Source organism: Curcuma longa, chromosome 7, assembly GCF_044706935.1.
Source record: "Curcuma longa cultivar G26 ecotype Majalengka, Jawa Barat chromosome 7, ITB_CL_G26_1.1, whole genome shotgun sequence".
Classification (NCBI taxonomy): Eukaryota; Viridiplantae; Streptophyta; class Magnoliopsida; order Zingiberales; family Zingiberaceae; genus Curcuma; species Curcuma longa.
In genome coordinates, this window is record NC_133867.1 from 5,914,289 (window position 1) to 5,940,755 (window position 26,467).

Consider the following 26,467-nt stretch of genomic DNA (forward strand, 5'->3'; position numbering starts at 1 on the left):
AATCGATGACTCATTCATAGATGATCTTAGGAAGGATCCATGCACCATTACACATAAAGCATGATATTTCTATTGAAATCAGGTTCTGTTTAATTTTCACCGTCATTTTGCTTTATATTTATTTCGCTATAAAATTTGATAAAATTAGATACATAGTATGAAGTAAAGATGAATGCATGCTTCAATTAGATTCGTGTTCCTTGCATTCCAAGTCAATATTCATTATAAAATTTGATCAAATTAGACAGATCTATAAAAAAAAAATTGATAAATCTCATGCATGCAGAAATTTTACCGGCTACAAAAATAAATCGGGAAGAGCGGTCAGTCCAGACGCCCAGTATCTTTTGTTGCGCTCCCATAGAAAAAAAATCCTATAAATATTCCAATCGTAAATATCAGTGATAATTTGAATATCCTATCGGTATGCCCCGGGATAAATTAGACAGATCTATAGTATGAATCTATTATTGTTTTTAATTGTTTGTATTCGTACGGCCTCTCATGCATGTTTTTTTTTAAGATTAATCGTGTTCCATATGTTTTTCAGATTCATCGACATCCCTACACTATTCCAAAGTTAACAGGAATTAATGCTGATTAAGACTTATATGGATCATCTATTTCCCAGCTTGTTCATCTGGCTTCGAACTGCTCTTCCTGCAACATCTCTCTCATGAGAATCTCATGGCTGCTACTACTGCTGCTGCTGTACTCAACCTTCTCCTTTCTCTCTTCTGGATTTCTCTCTTATTTCTCTCTGGATCTTTGCAACTCTGCATAGACAAGGAGAGGAAGGCTCTGCTGAACGTGAGAAGCGGCTTCCCTGACATCGATAGACGACTATCTCCATGGAAGGGCGATTCCTGCTGCAGTTGGGAAGGTGTAGGATGCAACAACATCACAGGTCATGTTATAGAACTCGACCTCTCTTTAATTATTCATCCTTTGCAATCTGGTGCTACTGTTCTCAACAGAAGCAAGGTGCATCCTTCATTGTTTCATTTGAAGCATTTGGAGTATTTAGATATAAGTGGGAACAACTTATCTGGCCATCAAATTCCTGGCTCGATTGGATCTTTAACTCAATTACAGCACTTGAACCTTTCGCAATGTTATTTCGGAGGAGAAATTCCTCACCAGCTTGGCAATCTCTCCAACTTACAAGGCTTGTTCCTCCCTGATAACCAGATCGAAGGAGTAATACCGAAGACTATTGGCAATCTGACTGCATTGCAGAGTTTGAGATTATCAGATAATCAGATTAGTGGAAAGATACCAGATTCAATTGGAAATCTCCTCCAGTTAGAATTTTTCGATATCTCTGGTAACAACATAAGTGGATCGATCCCTGATAACTTAGGAAGTCTATGCAACTTGAGTACAATCGATCTCTCTTATAACAGTGTTAAAGGGAGTGTTGTTGAATTCTTTGAACAACTATCAAGATGCAGAACTAATAAACCTCTTTCTCTTGACTTGCATGAGAATCAGTTTAGTGGTCTTCTTCCGAGTCATTTTGAGAGGCTTCAAAGATTAGTTCATCTTGACCTTGGTTCCAATCAATTGAATGGCTCAGTTCCAGCATCCTTGGGGAAATTGTCTGCATTGGGGTTCTTAAGCCTTTATTCAAACAACTTGGCTGGAGACATCACAGAAGCCCACTTTGCTAATCTCACAAGTTTAAAAAGAATGGAGATATCTGACAACAACTTGTCTGTCAAAGTAAGCCAAGATTGGCTTCCTCCATTTCAAGCAGAAGGAATTCTAATGGGTTCTTGCAACTTGGGACCCAAATTTCCTCCATGGCTGCAGAACCAAACCAGCTTATCTAGCTTAGACATAACAAATAATGGAATATCAGATGCTTTTCCTGATTGGTTTTGGAGCTCTTGCAGATCGAACTTGGAGCTAGATGTTTCTCGCAATCATATGACAGGGATGTTGCCAAGCTCTTTAGAATGCTTCAAGGATGTACGCAATTTCAATTTAAGTTACAACAACTTTGAAGGCTTCATACCAAGAATGCAACTTTCAGAGGCATATTTGGACTTTTCTCACAATTCCTTCTCTGGACCTATTCCTAGCAGCTTGGTTGATAATGCTGTGTATATATCTTTGTTAAACAACAGATTGAATGGTAGTATTCCATCCTCCATTTGTACAGAAATTTTTCTACAAGCAATCGACCTTGCCAACAATGATTTATCTGGAACACTCCCAGATTGTTTCAGATATGAATCAGAATTGATGATTCTGGATGTTTCAAACAACAAGTTATCCGGCAGCATCCCTAGCACACTTGGATTTTTACAAAGGCTCCAATCGCTGCACTTGAGTAACAACAGACTCTCTGGTACAGTTCCCACAACATTGATACAATGCATTCAGCTTGTGGTAATTGACTTCAGCTGGAATGAATTGTCTGGTGACATACTCAGTTGGATCGGACCAGAACTATCATCATTACGAGTTCTTTCTTTGAGGTCAAATAAGTTCACCGGTGAGATTCCATCAGAACTCTCGTTGATTCCTTCACTCCAAGTCCTAGATCTTGCTCACAATCTTTTCTTTGGTTTGTTGCCTCCTAGTTTTGGTAATTTCTCTGCTATGATGATAAACCAGAACCATGAAATACTTCCACCGCTAGAAGTACTTGGTTATAATCTTTATTGTTCAGAGAACCTCGTTATAATTGCCAAAGATTCATTACTTTTTTTCACTACTACGCTTTCGCTTGTCACGAGCATTGACCTCTCCAGTAACAATCTCTCAGGCGTGATTCCTGAAGAGTTAACAAATCTTCATGGCCTCCGCTTCCTCAATTTATCTTTCAATTACTTTTCAGGACAAATACCAGAGAAGATTGGTCTTATGAGCCAACTAGAATCACTTGATTTTTCAAAGAATAATTTGTCAGGTAGAATCCCTTCGAGTATCTCTGCGTTAACTTTTCTAACCGCTTTAAACTTGTCTTACAACAATCTTGTTGGGAAGATACCGGTGGGCCCTCAACTTCAAACCTTCACCGACTTGTCTTATGTCCAGAACCCTGGGCTTTGTGGGGAACCACTTGAAACCAAATGTTTTGGATACAACCAAACCAACAATGACGGAGTCTCAGAAGAAGAGCACTTGCTTGAAGATGATGAGTATGAAAGGATTTGGTATTTCCTTGGCTTTGCTCTTGGATTTGTGTTTGGCTTCTGGGGATTCATGGGCGCAGTTATGATCAACAGGAGCATACGAATCAAATACATCCTAATCATTGACTGGATTTGCAGTTGGTTTATGCGCATGTAATCATAATTTAGCCATAAATGGGTGTCAATTATTTCTATAATACATGTATGTATGATGGGTTTATGGATAAAGCATAAAGGAGACATATTGTACTTGATCTCAGTAAAATATGTTTGTTGGAGTTTTTGTAAAAACAGTGCCAATGCTCAATGCTCATGAAGTTATGTAATGGCTACTTAACTTGAAGCATCTTAAATTATTTCTATAATACAGGTATGATCTTTAATTCAATCAAGCATTTGGATTATTCTCAAGGCAGATTTAGATGGAATGCACTTGATCTTTCAATAAAATTTGTTGGAGTTCCTTCAAGCATTTATGTCACAACAGTTCTGATCATCTCAAACTTCTCTTACAAAAGTGAAAAACCTGTAAAAAGGTACTTATGCTAGAAAAGCCTGTAAAAAGGTCAACACTGCATATGTGTTTTTGCCCAAAACCTGTAAAAAGGTGTCCATCACCTGGGAAATCTCTGTGATTCAAACTTCAGAGGCCATCAGCTGTAGGAGCTTCAGTTTTCAGGCACTGTGTTCTCAGCTCCTTGTTCATAAGACTCTACTCATCAGACTGCATCAACAGATCAAGTAATAAGATAGGTTTCCATTAATAGGTAAACTTGATGTTCTAGATTGTTCATAACATGACTAAGATTTGTTCCTTTAATCACCATGTTGTACATATGTTAATTTACATAACCATGCATGGCTAGCCCTACACCAGTATACATAACAAAATGGATAAGTACAGGATATATGGAGTTCAACATAAATGGCCATGACACAGAAGTTTACAATCTAGTTTCCTAATGTTAGCAAAATTGCTTGATTTTTATAACTGAAAGTTAAATAGTCCAGTCTTTCAGAGTTATAGTAATGACATGGGTTATTTCAGGTGTCATGATCAGGTAACATGCTAAAACAAAGTCTTACATCAAAGTGTGTTGCATTAACACTGCTAACATTCAGCAATCAAGGCCAGCAAATCAGAAAGGGGTGTCGATCATTGATCTATAATTAAGATCGCAGTTACAGATTCAGATAATTAGATTTTTGCATCAATATTCAGTATACTTGTTAAACTCCAGCTTTAGCACATGTGTAAATGGATTTAAGAAGCCATGTTTGCCATAAAATCTGAAACAGAAGAGAGAGATTGCATTTGGTCTCACTAAAATCAGTATGAGTTTCTTTAATAGCAATCCAAACCACACTGTAATAAGTTGCGACATAAAAAAATTATTTTTAAGAATGATACTAGCTAGGAGAACCCCTATAGGTTTCTAGTATCTTTTGTTCAGATTAGTGGGCTCATAGACTAAACTTCAGGAGGAGGAGGGATCTATAGATTTTCGTTAAATTACTTAATCTTTGATGATCTTCCCTATTGTGGAGGGATCGTCTTCCACACGCTATGTGGAGTTGACCCTGGAGTCAAAAGTCAGAATAATATATAATTGTGGCAAGTGGAAACTGATGAGATCATGAAAAAGATATGCAAGACAATCTATAGACTAACTTCATTAGATATGCAAGTTGTAGAATTAGTCAATAGAGGCAATAGAAATTTGTTGATCTGCCTTTGAACTCTTTTTGCAACATCTCATGGCAGCTGCTTCACTCAACCTTCTTCTTTACCTCTTCTGGATTTCTCTCTTATTTTTCTCCAGATCTTCGCAACCGTGTATAGAGAAGGAGAGGAAGGCTCTGTTGAGTGTGAGAAGTGGCTTCCCTGACGCCGATAGATGGCTATCTCCATGGAAGGGCCATGACTGCTGCAGTTGGCAACGTGTGGGATGCAACAACATCTCTGGTCATGTTATCAAACTTGATCTCTCTGATTTTTATTCCACGCTATCTCCTACTATTTTAAATGGAAACAAGGTGCATCCTTCATTGTTTCACTTGAAGCATTTGGAGTATTTAGATATAAGTATGAACAGCTTAAATGGCTATCAAATTCCTAGCAAGCTTGGATCTTTAACTCGATTGCAGCACTTGGACCTTTCGATGTGTGATTTCGAAGGAGAAATTCCTAATCAGCTTGGCAACCTCTCCAACCTACGTCACTTATCTCTATGGCATAACAAGATTTCAGGACAAATACCAGCATCTTTTGTCCATCTCAGAAATCTGCAGTTCTTGGACCTGAGCATGAATTCCATCAATGGAGAGATACCAGAAAATATTGGAAATCTCAAAAACATAGAAAGCTTGTTCCTCGATGGTAACTGGATCGAAGGTGTGATACCGAAAAGCATAGGAAACTTGAGTAAAATGTCATATCTTCACCTTTCTCATAATAGAATTGTTGGAGGCTTACCAGAGACTATGGGCAATCTTACTGCATTGGAGAGTTTGGACTTATCAGTTAATCAGATAAATGGAAAGATACCAGATTCAATTGTAAATCTCCTCAAGTTAGAAGATCTCAGTATCTCTCTGAACAACATAAGTGGATCGATTCCTGATACCTTAGGAAGTCTATGCAACTTGAGTAGAGTTGATCTCTCTGATAACAGTATGACAGGGGGCTTGGTTGAATTCTTTGAACAACTATCAAGGTGCAGAACTAACAAACCACTTTCCCTTTACTTGCATAACAATCAGTTTGTTGGCTCAATTCCTGCATCCTTGGGGAAATTGTCTGCATTAGTGACCTTAAGTCTATCTTCAAACTATTTGGTTGGAGACATCACAGAAGCCCACTTTGCCAATCTCACAAATTTACATTACATAGATATATCTAACAACAACTTGTCGGTCAAAGTGAGCCAAGATTGGCTTCCTCCATTTCAAGCAAGTGACATCATAATGCAGTCTTGCAACTTGGGAGCCAGATTTCCTCCATGGCTGTGGAACCAAACCAGTTTACAAATGCTAGACATATCAAATAGTGAAATATCAGATGCTTTTCCTGATTGGTTTTGGAGCTTGTGCTTACGGAACATGAACCTGAATGTTTCTCACAATCATATGAGAGGGATGTTGCCACGCTCTTTAGAATGCTTCAAGGATGTAGGAAATTTCGATTTAAGTTACAACAACTTTGAAGGCTTCATACCAAGAATGCAAACTCAGAGTGCATATTTGGACTTTTCTCACAATTCCTTCGATGGACCAATTCCTAAAAGCATGTCTGGTGAGTTTAACATTTCCTATATGTTTTTGTCTAACAACAAATTGAATGGCAGCATTCCGTCTTCCATTTGTACAAATGGAGCATTGGAAATTATGAACCTTGCCAACAATGATTTATCTGGGACACTCCCAGATTGTTGGGATAATGCATCAAGGCTAGCCATCATTGACATTTCTAACAACAGATTATCTGGCGACATCCCCAAAACATTTGGGCTTTTAGTCGGACTGCAATCACTGCACATGAATAACAATAGTTTATTCGGTACAATTCCGACAACTTTACAACATTGCAATCAAATTGTAGTTATTGACTTGAGCTTGAATAAATTGTCTGGAAGTATACCCAACTGGTTTGGAAGGAAACTATCAACATTGCGAGTCCTTAACCTGGGGTCAAATAACTTCACTGGTGCAATTCCACAACAGCTCTCTCTGATATCATCCCTCCAAGTGTTAAACCTTGCTCACAATAATCTCTTTGGCTCTTTGCCTCCAAGTTTTGGCATGTTTAGTTCCATGATGGCAAGCCAGAACAAAAAAACATTTGCTCCATTGTATGGTGGTTCCATTTATTACTTGGAGAGTGTCATCATAACTGCTAAGGATTCAGAACGCCAGTTCACTACTTCACTTTCACTTGTCACCAGTATTGACCTCTCAAACAATAATCTCTCAGGTGACATTCCTAGAGAGATCACAAATCTCCATGGCCTTTACTTTCTCAACTTATCTTCGAATCATTTGTCAGGAAACATACCAGATGAAATTGGTCATATGGGTCAACTAGAATCACTTGATCTTTCAAAGAATAATTTGTCGGGTATAATTCCTTCAAGCATTTCTTCTTTGTATTCTCTGAGCATCTTAAATTTATCCTTCAACAATCTTGTTGGAAAAATACCATCGGGCAGTCAGTTGCAAACCTTCACCAACTTGTCCTACATCAACAACCCTGAGCTTTGTGGGGACCCACTCCAAATTAGGTGCCCAGGCGACAATCCAACCATTGATGGTGGAGTGACAGAGAAAGAAGAGGACATGCACGAAGATGAAGAGTATGAAGGGATTTGGTATTTCATTGGCTTTGCTCCTGGATTTGTGTTTGGCTTCTGGGGATTCATGGGTGCAGTTATGATCAAGAGGAGCATAAGAATCAAATACATCCTAACCATTGACTGGATTTGTAGTTGGTTTATGCGCATGTAATCATAATTTAGCCATAAATGGGCGTCAGTTATTACATTGTGTATATAATAAGAGTTTGTATTTTAATGACATTATATAAGCTTGTTGTAATGTATTAAGGTTGACATTGGTGTTTAAGTTGTTGACATTGGTGTTTAAGTTATGAATCATGCATGAAAAGTGTGCTTAAGTTGAATCATACGGTTTATCCCTAGGTTTTTCCTCAAACATGTTTGTAAGACACTGATTAACCTCCATACTATATATGATTGGATTTTTAGCTTGAATTATGAATCTTTATGTTTTGAACAAGTGATCTCCATGTTCATATGTTTTTCCTCTACAAAGTTTATCGGGATCAGACATCCTTTCTGGATGAAATATTAGCACTCCCTTTTTAGATAATGTCTCAGCATTCTATAGGATCTTTGCCAACACAGGTACGATCAAGATTCAAAATCTTGAGTCATGTTGGAGTTTTAGCCTTTGACTAGAATGATTGTATTTTGATATCATGCTAATGTTTCAGTATATAATGTTGGTGGTGAATTGGAGGTGAAAGGAGGATAAAATAAAGAAGAAAAAACGATTTATGTATTTACATTTTGATTTTATGTTTCATTTAAAATTATACGATTTTGTTGTTATCTTGTATGAACACAAACTATAAAAAAAATAACATCATTATCTCAATTCAAGAATATATAATTGTGGCAAGTGGAAACTGATGAGATCATGAAAAAGATATGCAAAACAATCTGTAGATTAACTTGATTGGATATGCAAGTTGTAGAATTAGTCAATAGAGGCAATAGAAATAGTTGGACAAGAACTAATTCTGATGGTGACTTCCATGGAATTTCCTGTTAATTTTGGACAAATTAAATAAGGGATAGAGGAAGAATTAAAAATGCTACTCAAAGTTCTTGTTGATGTAACTGGGAACAACTTATCTTGCCATCAAATTCCTGCTCGATTGGATCTTTAACTCCATTGTAGAGCTTGGACCTTTCGATGTGTGGTTTCAAAAGAGAAATTCCCAACCAACTTGGCAATCTCTCCCATCGAAGAGACTGACAGTTGGGCATCCACTTCATCTTTCTCCTTCAGCCAATAAAGTCAAGGAAGAGGAGGTGCATAAAGATAAGCATGAAAGAATTTGGTGTTTCATTGACGGCTTTAAGTCATCTGGATTTGTCTTTAGCTTCTGGGATTCATGGGCACAGGCATGGTCTAGAAAAATTTAAGGATCAAAATTGATATTCTAGTACTGATTGATAGGCTTTACGATTGATTTATATTGGGATACAATCAAAGTTTCACATTAGAAATATATAGAAAAGATCCGGAGTTATAAGATAGAAGATATCTTAGTTAGTATAAGATCTTTTGAGTAAAGTTCAAAAATAAAATCATGAGAGCTTGGGTCCAAAATCGACAATATTAAATCGTTATGGAAATATATGTGAATTCCATCGGATCTAACAGTAGCATCAGAGCATGGTCTATGTGGTACCATATGGGAATCCTCAGGAAAAAAATAAAGGAATGATTGGGGAGCTCCTAATAAAGGGTTTATTGAGATTGTTAGAGGGCGGATCCGTTAGGACTGTTAGGGATGGATTCCCAATAATGGTTCTTTGTTTGAGGAGTAGATTGTTAGGATACAATCAAAGTCTCACATTAGAAATACATGGAAAAGATCCTGAGTTATAAGATGGAAGATATCTCATTAGTTAATGAGATTTTTTTGGGTAAAATTTAAAAATAAAATTATGAGGATGAGGACTGAGACATAAAGTGAACAATATTATAACCTAGCCATGCATGTACTTTTGATCGAGATTACTGGTGTGTTGAGTTATAGATCATGCAAGAAATCTGAAACAATAGTGAGAGATTTCTCCGTGTTTTGCTCCTGCCAAAGATGGTCGGTAGCACTTCATCCTTAAAAAATTAAGGAGCAACTAGCCCTTCAAATGGAGTAGCAACCAAATACCCTGTTGAGAATGGGGCTCATATTGCAGTGCCTTAAGCAATTAATGGGCACGATTTGAAGATTGTATTTACACTTTCATTACAAAGTTTACAAACTTGGTCTATGACAATTTAAGTCACGCTTACGTGTGGACTCTATGATTATAATGTAACAAATTAAAAAGGTAGATCAATCACCTCAACGACCTCCTAGAACTGAACCCCACGAGTATAGAAGGAGATAAATTCAAGTATATAGATGGGAGACGCATGGTGGAATGAATGGTACGTAGGTCGCGAGTCCCCATGAAATCCATTCCCTGACTATTACATCAGAATTGATTGTAATGTAACAAGATTATATTTAAGGATGACACTAGGAGAATCTCATAGTTATGTTTGATATATTTACTTATAGTTATATTTATTACTTGTTGCCTCTTTAATATATTTACTGTAGTTTATATTTATTTTTTTACTGATTATCTTTTTTTTTAAAAAAAAAAGGCCTAGAATGATATATATCACTATTGTGAATTGATCATTAGAGTTTTTTTTCCAAGTCAATAGAAAGCAAGAAATTAATGCTAATGGTGACAATTGTGAATGAAGGGGAGCCTTGGCGCAACGGTAAGGTTGCTGCCGTGTGGCCTAAAGGTCACAGATTCAAATCCTGGAAACAACCTCTTGCTAAAGGCAGGGTAAGGCTGCGTACATTGGATTCCCTCTCCGAACCCCGCAAGGCGGGAGCCTCGTGCACCGGGTGACAATTGTGAATGATATAAATGGCAAATGTGAATCAACTATTAGATTTTTCCAAGTCTTCCAAGTCAATCGAAATAGTTAAGCAAGATATTAATGCTAATGGTGACTTCCATGGATCATAAATTTCTTGTTAATTTTACCCAAATTAAATAAGGGAGAGAGGGAGAAAATGTTGGTCAATAGAAATAGTTAGGCAATAACTAATTCTGATGGTGACTTCCATGGAGTCCCTTGTTCATACTGTACAAATTAAATAATGGAGAGAGGGAGAAAATGTTACTACTTTGAACTCTTTGTGCAACATCTCATGGCTGCTGCTGCTGCTGCACTCAACCTTCTTCTTCTTTATCTCTTCTGGATTTCTCTCTTATTTTTCTCTGGATCTTTGCAACTATGCATAGAGAAGGAGAGGAAGGCTCTGCTGAGCGTGAGAAGTGGCTTCGCTGATGTTGATAGCTGGCTATCTCCATGGAAGGGCGATGAGTGCTGCAGTTGGGAAGGTGTTGGATGCAACAACATCACAGGCCACGTTATAGAACTTGACATCTCTACACCTGTTGATGATGATGGTGATGATGATGATATGATACCCGCCAACAAAAGCGAGGTAAATCCTTTGTTGTTTGAACTGAAGCATTTGCATCATTTGGACTTGAGTCACAACAACTTTGATGGCACTCCGATTCCTGAGTCCATTGGATCTTTAACTCAATTAGAGCACTTGGACCTTTCATATTGTGGATTCTGTTAAAATTAGCCCTTAGTATCAATTGGCAATCTCTCCAACATACAAAGCTTGTTCCTCAGTTTCAAGTCACACAAACCAAATTCGAATTTGAATAAAAGGTTATCATGCATGAGATGCATGATCATTAAAAGCTGCATGATCTTCCTTAGGATACCGTGGAGGCACGAACGCACTGACCGTGCTGAGATCCGTCGATGAAGGCAAAGAGTTGCTGAGGATTGCGAAGGGCACACATCGAAGGTAAACTCGATTCTAGTAGGTAGAATCGTCAAACGAGTATGTTTTTCGCATGGATCTTCTGGAGGGATCCTGTTTTCCGTTGCGTTATATGCGGTTTAATCGGTTTTTCGCACATATAGATCTCTACAGATTCAGTGGAGAAATTCCCAACCAGCTTGGCAACCTCTCTGATCTGCATTTTTTAGCATTGAGTGGAAACAATATCAGTGGAGAAATACCGGCAACGTTTATCCATCTCGCAAGTCTGCAATTCCTATTCCTGGAGAAAAATAACATCTCTGGAGAGATACCTGGTACCTTGGGAAATCTATGCAATTTAAGATGTCTGTATGCTTTTCATAATAGAATAACCGGGGAGCTTACTGAATTCTTTGAACAACTAACAAGATGCAAAGCCACCAAACCACTTTCCATTGTCTTAAGCAACAATGAGATCAGTGGTCCTTTACCAAATTGTTTCGAGAGGCTTCAAAGATTAACTTATCTCGACGTTGGCTCCAATCAATTGAGTGGCTCAATTCCACCATCCTTGGGGAAGTTGTCTGCAATAAAATCCATAGATCTTTCTTCAAACTACTTGGTTGGAGACATCATAGAAGCCCATTTTGCCAACCTCACAAGCTTATATAGCATGGATCTATCCTACAACAATTTGTCAGATAATGTGAGACAAGATTGGCTCCCTCCATTTCGAGCAAATGATATCTGAATGCGCTCTTGCAATTTGGGACCTAGATTTCCTCCATGGTTGAAGAACCAAACCAGTTTACAAATGCTAGACATATCAAATAATGGAATAGCAAATGCTTTTCCTGATTGGTTTTGGAGCTTGTGCTTATCAAACATGGAGTTGAATGTTTCTCACAATCATATGAAAGGGATGTTGCCGAGCTCTTTAGAATGCTTCAGGGATGTATCGATTTTCGATTTAAGTTACAACAACTTCGAAGGCTCCATACCAAGAATGCATACTTTGGATGGATATTTGGATCTTTCTCACAATTCATTCTCAGGACTGATTCCTAAAAGCATTGCTGGTGGACTTATGGACATTGCATATGTGTTTTTGTCCAATAACAAACTGAATGGTCGCGTTCCATCTTCCATTTGTACAGAAATAGAATTGCAAATTTTGGACCTTGCCAACAATGATTTGTCTGGAACACTCCCAGATTGTTGGCATAATGCAACATCACTATTGGTTATGGATGTTTCCAACAACAAATTGTCTGGTCGGATCCCTAGAACATTCAAGTTTTTAGATATGCTCCAATCACTGCACTTGAATAACAATAGTTTCTCTGGTACAATTCCCTCGACCTTGCAACATTGCACCAAATTGGTGGTTTTAGATTTGAGCTGGAATAGATTGTCTGGTGTCATACCCAGATGGATAGGAAGAAGACTGTCATCATTGCAAGTCCTTAGCCTGAGGTCAAATAAGTTCACTGGAACAATTCCATTAGAACTCTCACTGGTCCCTTCTCTCCATGTGCTAAATCTTGCTCAAAATTTTCTCTCTGGCTCTTTGCCTGCTAGTTTTGGTAATTTTAATGCCATGATGACGAGCCAGAATGACAAAGAACTTGGTATATTCGAAATTGGGGTCCTCTATTATATAGAGAACTACATTATATTTGCCAAAGATTCATCACTTGTTTTCACTACTACGCTTTCACTGGGTCAACTAGTATTGACCTCTCGTATAACAATCTCTCAGGCATGATTCCTGAAGAGCTAACAAATCTTCATGGCCTCCGCTACCTCAACTTATCTTCCAATTACTTTTCAGGACAAATATCCGAGAAAATTGATCTTATGAGCCAATTAGAATCACTTGATCTTTCAAAGAACAATCTGTCAGGTAAAATCCCTTCGAGTATCTCTGCATTAACTTTTCTAACTGTCTTAAACTTGTCTTACAACAATCTTGTTGGGAAAATACCGGTGGGCCCTCAACTTCAAACCTTCACCAACTTGTCTTACATGGAGAACCCTGAACTTTGTGGGGAACCACTTGAAACCAAATGTCCTAGGAGACAACCAAACCAACAATGATGGAGTCACAAAAAGAAGAGCATATGTCTGAAGATGATGAGTATGGAAGAATTTGGTATTTCATTGGCTTTGCTCCTGGATTTGTGTTTGGCTTTTGGGGATTCATGGGCACAGTTATGATCAAGAAGAGCATAAGAATCAAATACATTTTCCTTATCGATAGCATAATTAGTTGGTTTATGCATATGCTTAAGTAATAGAAACTAAGCCTTAGATATGACCTAAATTAATTCTAGAATTTATGTACATTGTGGTAAGAGCTTGTACTTTTATAATATACAATCAAGACCAAGTTTGTTGTAATGAAGTGTTTGTAAGTTGATATTCATATGTAAGTCATGAATCCTATATGTGATTGATATGAAATATGATGAGTGAAATATTAATAATGATTAAGGGGATATGATACAGAATTTCCCATCATCCAACACCCAAAAAATCTCTTTTAGCAATAGTTTTTCTTGTATTTTTGTTACAAGGAAAATGATGTCAGCTCTGGACCTGTCTGATAACCAAAACTTAAGGGGATACTCAAGATTATTTTCAAGGATCAGCTTGTAGTATTTTTGTTGTAAGACAATAGTTCTTAATAATGACTTAAGGCAATAGTTATGAAATCAGGCTTCTTATGATCGACAACAGGTTCCTCATTCTGTTAATGGAATGCAGTAAACTTTCCTAGAATTTTGATGGTGCTTTCTGGCCTTGGTTTATTAGATACCTAGATGTGTTGTGGTAGTATTTCCTTCTTATCCATGGAAGTTAGTTTTGTCAGTGACTTGCAGTTATGCTAGTTTATTAGGTACAGTGAGAACCACCCTGAGCTTTGTGGGGAACCACCTCAAACTAAATGTCTTGGAGACAACCAACCCAACGATAATGGAATCACGAGGAAGAGGATATGCATGAAAGGATTTGGTGTTTCGATTCATGGATGCAATTATGATCAAGAAGACATAAGAATCAAATACATTTTACTCCAGCGGCCCCACACGGTTGGTTCCACGACCATCTATGAAGAATAAATCAAAGCTGCGGTTAAAAGAAGAGAGATATTGCACTTGATCTCAATAAAATATGTTGGAGTATTCATTCCCGGAGATAAAACAATTCCAATGCTCAATGCTCAACAAAAGAGAGGAATCAATTGATCTTCTAGAGAACAACCTACCAGAATTCCTTCAAGCATTTATGCTACAAAATTTTCTGACAATCTCAAACTTCTCTTACAACAATCTTATTAGAAAAACACCTATATATAGGAGCTCAACTTCAAACCTTCACCAATTTATCACACTTTCCTCTCTAACCCATAGTCACCACAAGTTACACAAACAAAGGTCATATAGTAGTTTGGGTTTTCTATTAACTCTAAATGTTTGCTTTGGTGGTCTGTTGTCATAGATAACAAGGTTCATAAACATGTTTTAAACAATACACATAGTTATTGTATGCCCTTCCTAATTTGAAGTGAATTCCATATGTCAATACAACAAGATACATGTGCTAAAGTTCCATGAAATAAATAAATTGGTTGAAGTTTCATCTTCTTAATCAGTGGTAATACAACAATTATCTCACTTAAGCAGAGAGACCTAAACCAAACAAGATTTCAAGACACTAGTCCAAATTTCGAATGAGACAAAAACAGAGTAATTGAACAAAATTGCAGAACACAACAATCTAAAGAAACAGCAACAATAAGACCGAAGATCTAAATCCTTAATACTACCTCTGTCCGAGAAATAACATATAGTAGAAAAGCTCATCCGACTACCAAAACTGTTTTCCAGCAGAAGTATGTATATTTTTGCCCAAAACCAGGAAAAAGGTCTCCATCACCAGGAAAATCTCTGTGATTCAAACTTCAGAAGCCATCAGCTGTAGGAGCTTCAGTTTCAGGCACTGTGTTCTCAGCCTTGTCGTTCCTACAATCAAGTTGTTGTAGGAATATGATCAAAAGTTATTTAAAAATGAAGAGGGAAAAAGACTAGTTGCAAGGCATTTATAAGAATAAACTGGATTTTGGAAGATGGGCACATGGAAAATGATGGCAGTCTTTCCTTTGAAAACCATTAAGACAATTTAAATTTATAACTGTAATCAATAGATGTCCAATGGCAGCTTGACTCCACTCATCAGACTGTGCATCAACGGATACAGTAATAAGATAGGTTGTCCTTAACAGGAAAACTTGATTTTCAGTGACACATCAAAATAGCTAAATTGTTCAAAACATGATTGAGATTTGTTCCTTTAATCGTTTAGGGTTCTAATATCTATCTTCTCTACTTATGGAATTACACATCCTCCAGAAATAATCCTACTTTACAAGTGCTATACCAGATGAGATGTACAATAACACATATTGGTAAATAATCTCCCAATCAACTTACATCACCATGTTGTACACATGTTTACTTAGCCATGCATACCTAGCTCTACACCAGTATACATAACAAAGATAAGTATAGAATATATGGAATGTAACATAAATGGCTCTGGCCAGATGTTTACAATCTATTTTGTTAATGTTAGCAAAATTGCTTGATTTTTATAATTAAAGTTTAAAGTTAAATAGTCCAGTCTTACAAAATTACAGTAATTACATGGGTTATTTCAGGTGTTAGGTAATACGCTAAAACAAGGTCTTTTGTCATATAATCCATAGTTTAAATAATAAAGTCTTACATCAAAGTTTGTTGCATTAACACTACTAACATCCAGCATTTAAGGCCAGCACATCAGAAGCACTATTGTTCATGAGAAGATATTATCCATCTCATCAAAACGGGTGTTGATCATTGATCTATAAAATCACGGTTACAAATTCAGATAGATCTTTGTATCAATATTTAGTGTACTTGTTAAACTCCAGGTTTAGCACATGTGTCAATGAATAGCATCATAACAGTTCCTTCAAGCATGAGCATCACATTCAGCTCATTACAATGTCATAAAATTTGTTTGGTTGACTGTATGTGTTGGTTTAGGTGCAAGATAACTAGGATTATCATTATTGTGTAGGGATAAAACCGCAATATTATAATGTGAGTAGATTTCTCTCAATCGCAGAGGCTAGGAAGAAGAATATCCACATTATTATTTGCCTTATCAACATAGAAAAAGTAAAAAAAATCTCCAAAAAAACATGTCATTGGTGCCTATCCATGCTGTTATAGTGTGTATCCAGCTTGGGTAGATAAACTAATCCACAAGTTTATCTACCTAAACATGAAAACAAAAGGGCAGCCCTAGCCTTACCTTGCCTTTGGCAAACAGGATTTGAACCCGTGAAAACAGAATTGCCAAAGCCAAAATAGTTTCCAAGTTGTGTTATATTGTGATTGTTGAGGGATTAGTTTGAAGGCAGATACCTATATCCATACATGTAGTAGATACACAAGAAACAAGGCCCAGCAGCATTGTGTGACTAGTTTGTAAGGCTAGAACAGAATGACCAATTAATACCATTTCATATTTAAGAGCACTTCTATTCCTAATTTCCTGAAATCAAACAGGTAAAAAACTCATAGTAAAGCTAGCATACAATCATTTTTTTTCCAAATTGACAGTATCACTCGAAGAGGCGTGATGTGAATGTAATTAGCAACATGTGCCAACCATTTGAATTAGCCCCAACTAAAACTAGTCAATTATAAGTGTTTTCTTGAATTTAAGCTCACATATGGAGTGATGATGAACCCTACAGTTAGTCCCAGTTCACTAAGGAGAATATACTAAAGCTCTTGTAGCATAGGAGAACAATTGAACAGATCATTTCAATGGAATATGTTCTTGAATCTTTCTTCACATCTTTACTATCTTGTTATTATTTCACCAAAAATAAGCTATAGTCAAGTAATGAACTTATCAAATAAATGCACAAATGCATGACAGAAGCATGCAACCATAGATATACCAAACGAAGAACATATTACATAATCATCCAGCACATTGCAAGAACAATATCTAAACAGTTAAAGGGATGAAGAACTGGTGATCATGCAAAAAGAAATTTTTAGTTTTGACATAATTGAGATAAAGAAATTAAGAATCCGACCTAGGAGAAGTCTCAGTTGTAAGCGGCTTCCTCCAAGAATTCTCGCTATCTGTGCTGCCATTACTAGTTCCAAATCCCTTCTTGCTAACAGAAACACTTTCACGCTGAGCATCACGGATCTTCGTGAATTCAAGCTTCTCCTCAATCTCCTTCCAATCTTGTCCCTTTTCTGCTAAAACCTCTTCTCGTGGGCGAGCTGCCCCGAAGGGATTCGACGCCCTGCTCTTCTTCTCCGGGGATTCCAAGTTCTTCTCGCCTTGGACTGGTTTGACATTGTCTCCATTGGATAGAGGCAAGGAGCGGGGCTGTAACACGAGCCTACGCCTTCCACCGTTGCTTACATCTTCTTCCCTTTTCCATGCATCAGCAGCCGTGAAATCCTTATTTCTTGCCCATGTATCAGAGTCATCCCGCCCGCCGTTGGATCCCTTCTTGTTAAGCATATCGAAACCACCCATTCTCTCTCTGGATCCAACGAATCCGCCGCCGCTGCCGGCCCTAGGCGGCGCCGCACTTTTGGTTGAGATCCAGCTGTCGGATTCATCTGCCCTAGAATGCGACTCAAAGAGGGCCCCCCTTCCGCCGCCTACCCTCTCCCTCCTTTCCGGCACGGAAGACTTCTTGGCTGCGCCCCAGTCATCGATCTCGTCAGCGCGGGACGGCTCAAGATCCCGGTTGAATCCGCCAAATCCACCCCTCCTGGGCTCGTCAGAAACCCTACCCGCGCCCCAGCGGTCGGGGTTGGCCTCCTCCCCATTCGTCCGACCTCGGGAGCCGTAGGAGTACCCGAACCCGCGGGACGATGACCGCTCGAGCTCCTCGGCTGAGCGCTCGCGGGGGCCGGTGGGCAAGGCGAGGTGCTCGTCAGGGGCGAACGCGGCGGAAGAAAGGCCGCGGCCGCCGGCGCCGTAGGAGACCGGCTTGCCGGAGGTGAACTCGGCGAGGGAGACGGGCTGCGGCTTCTTCTTCTTCTTCGAGGTCTTGGAGGCGGCGGCTGCAGCGAGGGAGGGGAAGTCGTGCTGCTGCTGCTGCGACTCCGCCGCCAAGGAGGAGACGTCGAGGGCGTTGCCGACGGCAACGGCCGCGTCGTGCTCCTCGGCGTCCAACGCCCACGCGCCAGGCTTCGACCACGCCGACACCGAAGCCGCCATCGCTCTCCTCTCGCTCTCTCTCTCTCTCTCTCTCACGATACGGTGGAATCTATCCCTCGAACGCACAATATATGCGGTGGATATTCGCTGGCGAATCATTTTTCTCTTTATTTTCCTGCTTTTTTTACATATTATTTTTGAGAAATTTATAAAAATAATTCTCTAAATTTTAATGATAATTTTTCCGAAAAAATATTTAAAATATTTCTGTAAATCTGTATCACTCTAAAATAGAATATAAAAAAATATTATTGGATATCAAATTATGAGTAAAATATTATTTTAATAATTTTATAAAAAGAAGTAATAGTATAGATAATTAACAAGAGGAGCTAGAGGAGAACAAATTTTTTACTAATTTTTTTCACCTTGTTTTTATAAAAAAGTATTAATAAATTTCTTGTGGATTAAATTTCGTCTACGAGGCAGAAATTCTCCCGGTAGATTATTTAAGATCGATGTGGATTTCATTCTTCCATTCATCAAATTATTTTGTTAATCAATTAAATTATTTTATATTGAAAGGAAAAATTAAAAAGGGAAAAAAAATATTTAGCCATTTTTAAGGTGGCAAACAAAAAAAAGAAAGGTAGACTAGGGCAGCAAACTAACCGATGAAAATATTTAAATTTAAATTTAAATTTGAAAAATATATAGATATTCAAATTTGATTTAAATTTTAAAAATATAAATAATTTTGGATCAAACTCCATTTGAGATAAAATTCGAGCTCGAGACGACTAAGCAATAGAGTCTCACTTCATCCCTGAGCATGAAACATATCAAACATTGATTGACTTCATGAACCAACACAAGATCTTCAAAATCAGCAGCTTAAATAAAGTTTGTACATCAATTTTTTTGTTCTTTTACGATTTTTTTTTGTTTTTGCTTTTTTTTTCCCTCCTTGAGAAATCGATTTCCATGATGATCACTTACATAGATGTGCATGGATAGAAAGAAAAGCCACAGTTGAGGTAGCATCTGCATTTCTTCATTGAGGATGTGCAAAGAACACTACAGTCCATTTATGCTTCATCTGGAGAATATTTATCATCCTGATGCATAAACTGTAAGCTAATTGTCACTTTTCCCTTTGGAGAAAAACCGACTAAATCCGCGGCCATGCTTCTCAGGCAAAGCACTCGGAGAAGACGATCCAGGTGACCAATACTTTTGTTGCTTGGAGTTGATAGGTGATTTCAGAAGATGACTTGCTTCAGTGTCTGATAGGCTAATAGAAGAGGGAGACCCATCCAAGGGAAGTTTATTTGCAATTGTTGGTGTACTTCCTGTCTCGGATACAGAGTGTGTTGTTTTGTTTAAGGCCATAGGAACTGGTGCATTTTGATTATTTATTTGATGTATAGTATTTGGAGAAAACTCCAGCTTCTCTGTCGGCGGCCGCAATGCTTGCAATTGCCTCCCAAGAAGAAGTATGGTTTCTTGGCACTCTACCAGCTTCTCTGCTGCTGCTGATATTTCTTTCTCCTGTTAGAGAACCATAATAATGCTATGAGATCTGGCAAGAGGTGTACTAGTTGCATTTCTTTGCTATTTCTTTCTCCTAACAAATTGTTCTTGATAAAATGGTACACATTACACATAAGGATGGATTTGAGATGGATATTGGGGCCTTGCCCCCTTAATTCTCTAAGACAGCTCTCGGTATGTACTACTGCATCTTGTTTTATGGTTGGAAATTTTGTAGGTTAACAGAAGCATCTAGCATAAAATATTCAAACATCAAATTTACGGCTGTTTGTTTGTCCACTAAAGAAAATGAGAGAGTTAAACCTGTTATCCAATTTGAAAGACATGAACACAAATAATGAGAACAAAAGAATGACTAGATGCTTCACAAAATGATATTTTGGCTAGTTTCAAAGACATAAATATTACGGTCCCAAGAGGCCAGAGACAGATATGTAGTTGATAAGATAAGCTTTATGCTTGCAAAAGGTTCCAGTTAGCAATCTCATCATTCAAAAGAGCAACAAGAACAAGAATATAATTCAGAGAATGAACAAGAGTGCACATTACCTGCTTTGTAGCGGTATCAATATCAGAATCTGAGGTTCTTGTGTCTTTCGCATTCCTGTCAAAGAAAAAGCTGAATTCAGAAACTAGAATTGATGACTAAATCTGTCAAGACCAAGTAAACAAATGAAAATTCCCATATTCAACAAGTGAAATATACATAATCTCTAACCTCTCAATTTCCTCTTGAAGATCTTTCAGTTTAGCTAAATCATCTTGATGAAGTTTCCTTTCTACCTGAAGCTCATTGTTTAAAGTTTGAACTTCTATATGTAGTTGGTCGACTTCAGCTTCTAATTCCTTTGTGCGTGACTCCAGCAAATTATAGGACTCAGTCATACACTTCAACTGAGTTTCAGACAAGCTGATTGATCTTTGGCTTGCAGCCAATTCAGATTTAAGAATTTCCAGCCTTTGTTCAGCTCCAACAAGCCGAATTTTTGTCTCTTCCAATAATTCAGTACAATTTGAAAGTTCCATTTGTGCATTTTCTTTTTCCATTTTCATCTGTTGAAATTCCTCCAAGGATAGTTTACTCATCATATTCCTTTCTTCTGAGTTGTTGCCATTAGTCCCTTCAATCTCTGGATGAGAAGAAGATTGAATTGAAGCATTAAAATTGCCTGAAAGATTCTCATCTGTTGGTTCTTGTTGTGTCACTCCATTCTCCAGTAATGTTACCTTGTCTATACAATCTGAACTATTGCCCTCCCAGTCAGAGCCCATACCAAATGTAATTCTTAAACCCATTTTACTGGCTTCAGATAAAACATGTGATAAAGCACCAACAAGGTCACTCAAACTCTCTTCATCAACAATAATTTTCTTGGCAGAATAAGAGAATTGTTGGATTTTTTCACTTAGTCCTTGAACATCAGACGACCTATACTGTGGTTCTGTGGCTTCTTTACCAAGAACTAATACAAAATTATGAATCTCAGATAATGCATTCTTTAGCCCCTGATTTGAGAAATGTTTATCATCAGGGAATGCATTGCTCTCTTTCTCAGAAGAAATGTTGATACTAGTAGGCTCATCCATGTCGCTATCGATTGGCTTTTTATTGCAAGAAGTATCTAAAGTATTGCTTTCTTTGATGACACAGCTCACAGAGTGCCCAGATAATTTTTCCTGTGTGTCTTGCAAAATGTATCTTATATCATCAAGAACTCTAGCAATGTCAACTTCCTGAGGCAGCGATTCAAGAATAGAAACAATTCTTGACTGAAGTTTTATCAAGGGAGAACCAAGTTCATTCCATTCAAGTTCTCCTCTAATATCAGGAAAAAGAAGATTTTCTCCCTTTCCTGACATCAGCTGTTCTGTGTTGGAATTATCCTTGTGAACATCTAATATATCAACATCAGCATTTTGAGTTTCCACCATATCAAGCTCATGGGAAGTAATTGTGGCATTCACGTCCTTGGACTTTGATGTCAAACAAGCTAATTTCTCCATCTCTAGAAAATCATCCATAAGTTCCAGATTAGTCTCTTTTTCTGAACTGAATTGTGATAGATCTGGTAATAATGTTGTAGCCAAAGATTCAGAATTAATTGTATCCACATCTGTTCCATCTTCAGACATGTAGGTGCAGGGTCGGGGGTTGTGTTCATATTGTCTTAAGATAGAGTCGAAAGAGCTGTCAATGCCTGGTTTTGGTGAGATCTTCTGTTGGCTCAAAGACAGAAACTGTGATTCAACACTCTTAAGCCTGCTTGCTGTTTTAGCAAACATATTTCTTGTCATCTGTAGCTCACTGTTCCGTTTTGACAAAGCCTCTGTTATCATTTTTGTTTCTTCCTCAGTTGCATTTAAACGAGCAGTAAGAAATTCATTTTCCCTTTTCAATGAGTGGATGCTATCAGAAGCATAATCAGGAGTGGCAGCTGACATGAGATGTGGGCTAGGATTCCTAGAAGGTGACCGCCTCAGTCTACTCTCAGAATGGTCACGGCCTAAATTCTCAACCTCTAGCTTCATTTGTGCCAATGCAGCAGGCCCTGGAAGCTTTTTCCTAACAAGACCTCGTAACCTTTGGCACTCTGCTTCCAACTTTGATATTTTCTTGACATCCTCCAAATGCTGCTTGTTGGCCACATCAGTAGACTTTATGCTCATGTTTTTCTCTTCATTCCGAATTTCAAGCTCCTTAGAAATTACATGCAGCTCATATTTCAGAGAACGAATTTCCTTTTCACAAGATTGAATATTGCTTTTCAACAATTCAATTTCAGTGTCAGCTTCTATTTTTTGATTGTTGACTTCCACAAGGATATCTGATCGCTCTTGAAGAGATCTTGAAAGTGCATCATTTTCAGCAAAAGCTCTAAGTAGTTCCTGCTCAAAATCAGCTAGTTTTTCCTCAAGCTCAGTTTTGACCTTTTCCCATTGCTTCGTTTTGGCAAAGACCACATCGTGTAGTTTTTCTTCACTTTCTTGCTTCACATTCCTTATCTGCTTCATGCACTCTTTCAGGGCACCATCAAGATGAGATGCACGCTCCTCAGCTGTAAGCTTCAACAGAGTGACAGATTCCAGTTGATTTTTCAGTGCAGAGGATTCAGCTTCAGCTTTTTCCCAACCTACATTCATAAAAAAGGAAATGCCCATTATCAATACTCAAATTAAAAGAACAGGGAAAAAAAGTGAAGATGTTTCAGATTGGTTCTTGAAGTTTGATATTCTCTTGAATTTTACTTTTTATAATTTAGCCTTGAAGTTTGTATTTGAGTTCCAACTTGATTAAATTATGTTACTCTTAGCTATGAAAAGCTTATATAATTGAAATTTTTTACATTAAATTGAACTAAACTATAAACTTCCGAGGCTAATATTAGGTTTTTGCATATTCAACAGCCAAAGTAATAGTAGGATCAAACTTCTAAGACCAAATGAAATTTTCCTACAAAGGTGGAAGGTTCTGAATAATTAATTACAAGACCACTTAGGAGTGCATTTGATTCAAGTTATCATACATAACTTTGGTTATGTGATTATCAGGTAATCACATAACTAAGATTATGGGGTATAAAATATAACCTAATATTGTTTGGTTCAATTTATTTATTTGGAGGAAATAAAGCATAACTAGTTTACAGTTACTATATTACCCTTGAGTCAAATAAATTAAATTAAATTAATAATATTAATATTCATAATATTAATGATGATAATAAATTGATAATATATCAAAAATAAATATAATTTATTTATAATTTTTAAAATTTAAAATAAATTTATATATTTTTAATAAAATAATTCATTAAAATAATTATTTTAATAAAATAATTCATTAAATTAATAAATATAATTCATTAATTTTATTTTTTAAAAATTTAAAATAAATTTATATATATATAAAAAAATAATTCATTAAAATAATTATTTTAATAAAATAATTCATTAAATTAATAAATATAATTCATTAATTTTATTTTAATAAAATAATTCATTAATTTTATTTTAATAAAATAATTCATTAAAATAATTATTTTAATAAAATAATTTATTAAATTAATAAACATAATTTATTAATTTTATTTTTAAAATTTTAACATATATTTATATATATATATATTAATAAAATAATTCATTAAAATAATTATTTTAATAAAATAATTCATTAAATTAATAAATATAATTCATTAATTTTATTTTAATAAAATAATTATTTTAATAAATTAATTTATTAAATTAATAAACATAATTTATTAATTTTATTTTTTAAAATTTAACATTAAATTTATATATTGTAATAAAATAATTTATTAAAATATTTATTTTAATAAAATTATTTATTAAATTAATAAATATAATTCATTAATTTTATTTTTTAAAAAAAATAAATTATCTCTTTTAAATTTAAAGTCTTTAAATTAAAATTTATTAAATTAATTAACTTGGTTTCAATTATTATCATCATTAATATTATTAATATTAAGATTATTAATTTAATTTATTCTAAAAATAAATTGAATTAAGGGAATTATAGTAAATACTAAAATGGTTATTTTTTATTCCCTCTAAATAAATAAGTTGAACTAAATAATATTAGGTTATATTTTATACCCCATAACCTTGGTTATGTGATTACTTGGTAATCGCATAACTAAGATTATGTATGATAACTTGAACCAAATACACCTTTAGAGTATTCTAGAAGACCGAACCCAAACTAAGACAACTTTGAGTATTTTAGTACTCGTAGCAAATCAATGAGCTTCTCACCATGCAATGTTCTAGAAAATGCCCCAAGGAAATCAAGACTCGACATTATAAACCTTGAATTATGGTGCATATATAACTATGGCTGTGTACTCATTTTGCAATAACTATTAAGCTAAGATTCCTTTCTCAATAGGTCAAGCTTTTGAGATAAGTGGACACCAAGCTTGACATGTATGTGAGCCTATGTAACTGGGATTTGGATATGAGAAAGTCTGGAAATAGGTCCCTGACATAATTGTTTCTAAACATTTCTTCACTTAACTAATCAGGTGTCAGTGCCCAACTTTGTGTGTCAGGTAAGGATAGATCATACATGAAGAGACCAACTATTGGGGATGAGAGCAGGTTGTGCTCAAATTCCACCAGAGAAAGGCCTAATTAAGTGCCTAGATGAGTGCTTTCGCTCTCTAGTTCCATCCATCACATACACCAGCATAATCACTTAACCTATTGCATATTTACCCATATTTATCATGTTCCAACCTAATCCATCAGAAGGCCACCTTAATAAGATGCATTTTGTTGGATGGAGTAGTTCACAAATGGTCTCTTTTACAGCCACAAGTAATTATGGAATAAGTCCACCAAAGCTATTAATGTATAATGATGCAAGGGAAGAAATAAATACCTAAAATGGCTTCTTCAGAAACTTTAATGTGCTGTTTGACTAGATTATCTTTAGTTGTTATATCATTTTCTGCTGCAGATAATTTCTCATTTAAGATCTTCACTTGTTCTTCCAGATCAATCAGGCTTGCATATGTCTCAGCAGAAATTTGTACATAATTAGTGGTGCCATTGACATCCTGCAAATAAAGCAAAGTGACACAAGTGAGCAAGTAGGATGAAAGAATCAAATCAACATGATGAAGCAATTAGCTTAGCTCAGAATTTACAAGGAAACATGAAGTTTCACTACCAAAAATCTAGAAATCCTCCAATAGTGATTTTTGTAACATATGGAAGATGTATATGTGAATGTGAACAGATGTCGTCTTATAACATGGATATATAATATTTTGCTTATGGAATTGTGATTGTGGTGGTTTATCAGTTCCAAAGATGAAATCCACAACTAGTTGGAATGGCAATGATGGTGCTGGTGCTGGTGCTGGTGCTGGTGCTGGTAGTACTGGTGGTCATTATCAATGTGAAAAGGCACTTCTTGGCAGTCCAATGCAAAATACATATATGAGACTTGGATTGTGAAAGTATCCATGTTCATAAGAGCAACATACATAATCAGCATATCTTGATTGCGAACTATGCTGATTGCACACTTGACTTTAGATTCTAATATTGATTAAAACAAATAAAAAAGCAAAACAAACAGATGTGATCTGCCCAATCTTGTGGTGTTATACAAAGCTGCAAACGAACCAGGAGTAGTTACCACCTTTTCAGATGACTTCTTCTTCCAGGGCCAACCTCTCCGATCCATCACCAACTAAATTGCTGATCGCCACTGTTGTCAAGTTGCTTTAATAAGCAGAAGCACAATGGATTCTAAAACTTGAAATTGGAATGGCACAGTAAGGATGATTATTGTCAAGGTGTGAGCTGAAAA

At 36.5% G+C, this 26,467-nt stretch overlaps 4 protein-coding genes and 1 pseudogene across 4 annotated transcripts; 3 read left to right on the top strand and 2 right to left on the bottom strand.

Moving 5' to 3' along the window:
- The first annotated feature begins 687 nt into the window (after positions 1-687).
- Positions 688-3,379, top strand: LOC141832515 (receptor-like protein EIX2). The gene has a single exon (XM_074720015.1). The coding sequence runs from the start codon at positions 688-690 to the stop codon at positions 3,301-3,303; it is 2,616 nt and encodes an 871-aa protein (XP_074576116.1). The 3' UTR covers positions 3,304-3,379.
- Positions 3,380-5,204: 1,825 nt separating this feature from the next.
- On the top strand, positions 5,205-7,795 carry LOC141832299 (receptor-like protein EIX2). Its single transcript, XM_074719790.1, has one exon. It carries the CDS (start codon positions 5,235-5,237, stop codon positions 7,647-7,649), a length of 2,415 nt encoding a protein of 804 aa, XP_074575891.1. The 5' UTR covers positions 5,205-5,234; the 3' UTR covers positions 7,650-7,795.
- A 2,882-nt stretch (positions 7,796-10,677) lies between these two features.
- Positions 10,678-13,613, top strand: LOC141832516 (receptor-like protein EIX2; annotated as a pseudogene).
- A 1,442-nt stretch (positions 13,614-15,055) lies between these two features.
- On the bottom strand, positions 15,056-18,638 carry LOC141831889 (eukaryotic translation initiation factor 4B3-like). The gene is made up of 2 exons (XM_074719305.1): positions 17,480-18,638; positions 15,056-15,344 (listed from the first exon to the last, which is right to left on the bottom strand). The coding sequence occupies exons 1-2, from the start codon at positions 18,628-18,630 to the stop codon at positions 15,284-15,286; spliced, it is 1,212 nt and encodes a 403-aa protein (XP_074575406.1). The 5' UTR covers positions 18,631-18,638; the 3' UTR covers positions 15,056-15,283.
- An 848-nt stretch (positions 18,639-19,486) lies between these two features.
- LOC141832113 (filament-like plant protein 4) lies at positions 19,487-26,358 on the bottom strand. Its single transcript, XM_074719594.1, has 5 exons — positions 26,297-26,358; positions 25,529-25,706; positions 20,843-23,255; positions 20,674-20,728; positions 19,487-20,121 (listed from the first exon to the last, which is right to left on the bottom strand). The coding sequence occupies exons 1-5, from the start codon at positions 26,339-26,341 to the stop codon at positions 19,708-19,710; spliced, it is 3,105 nt and encodes a 1,034-aa protein (XP_074575695.1). The 5' UTR covers positions 26,342-26,358; the 3' UTR covers positions 19,487-19,707.
- Between the last annotated feature and the right edge of the window lie 109 nt (positions 26,359-26,467).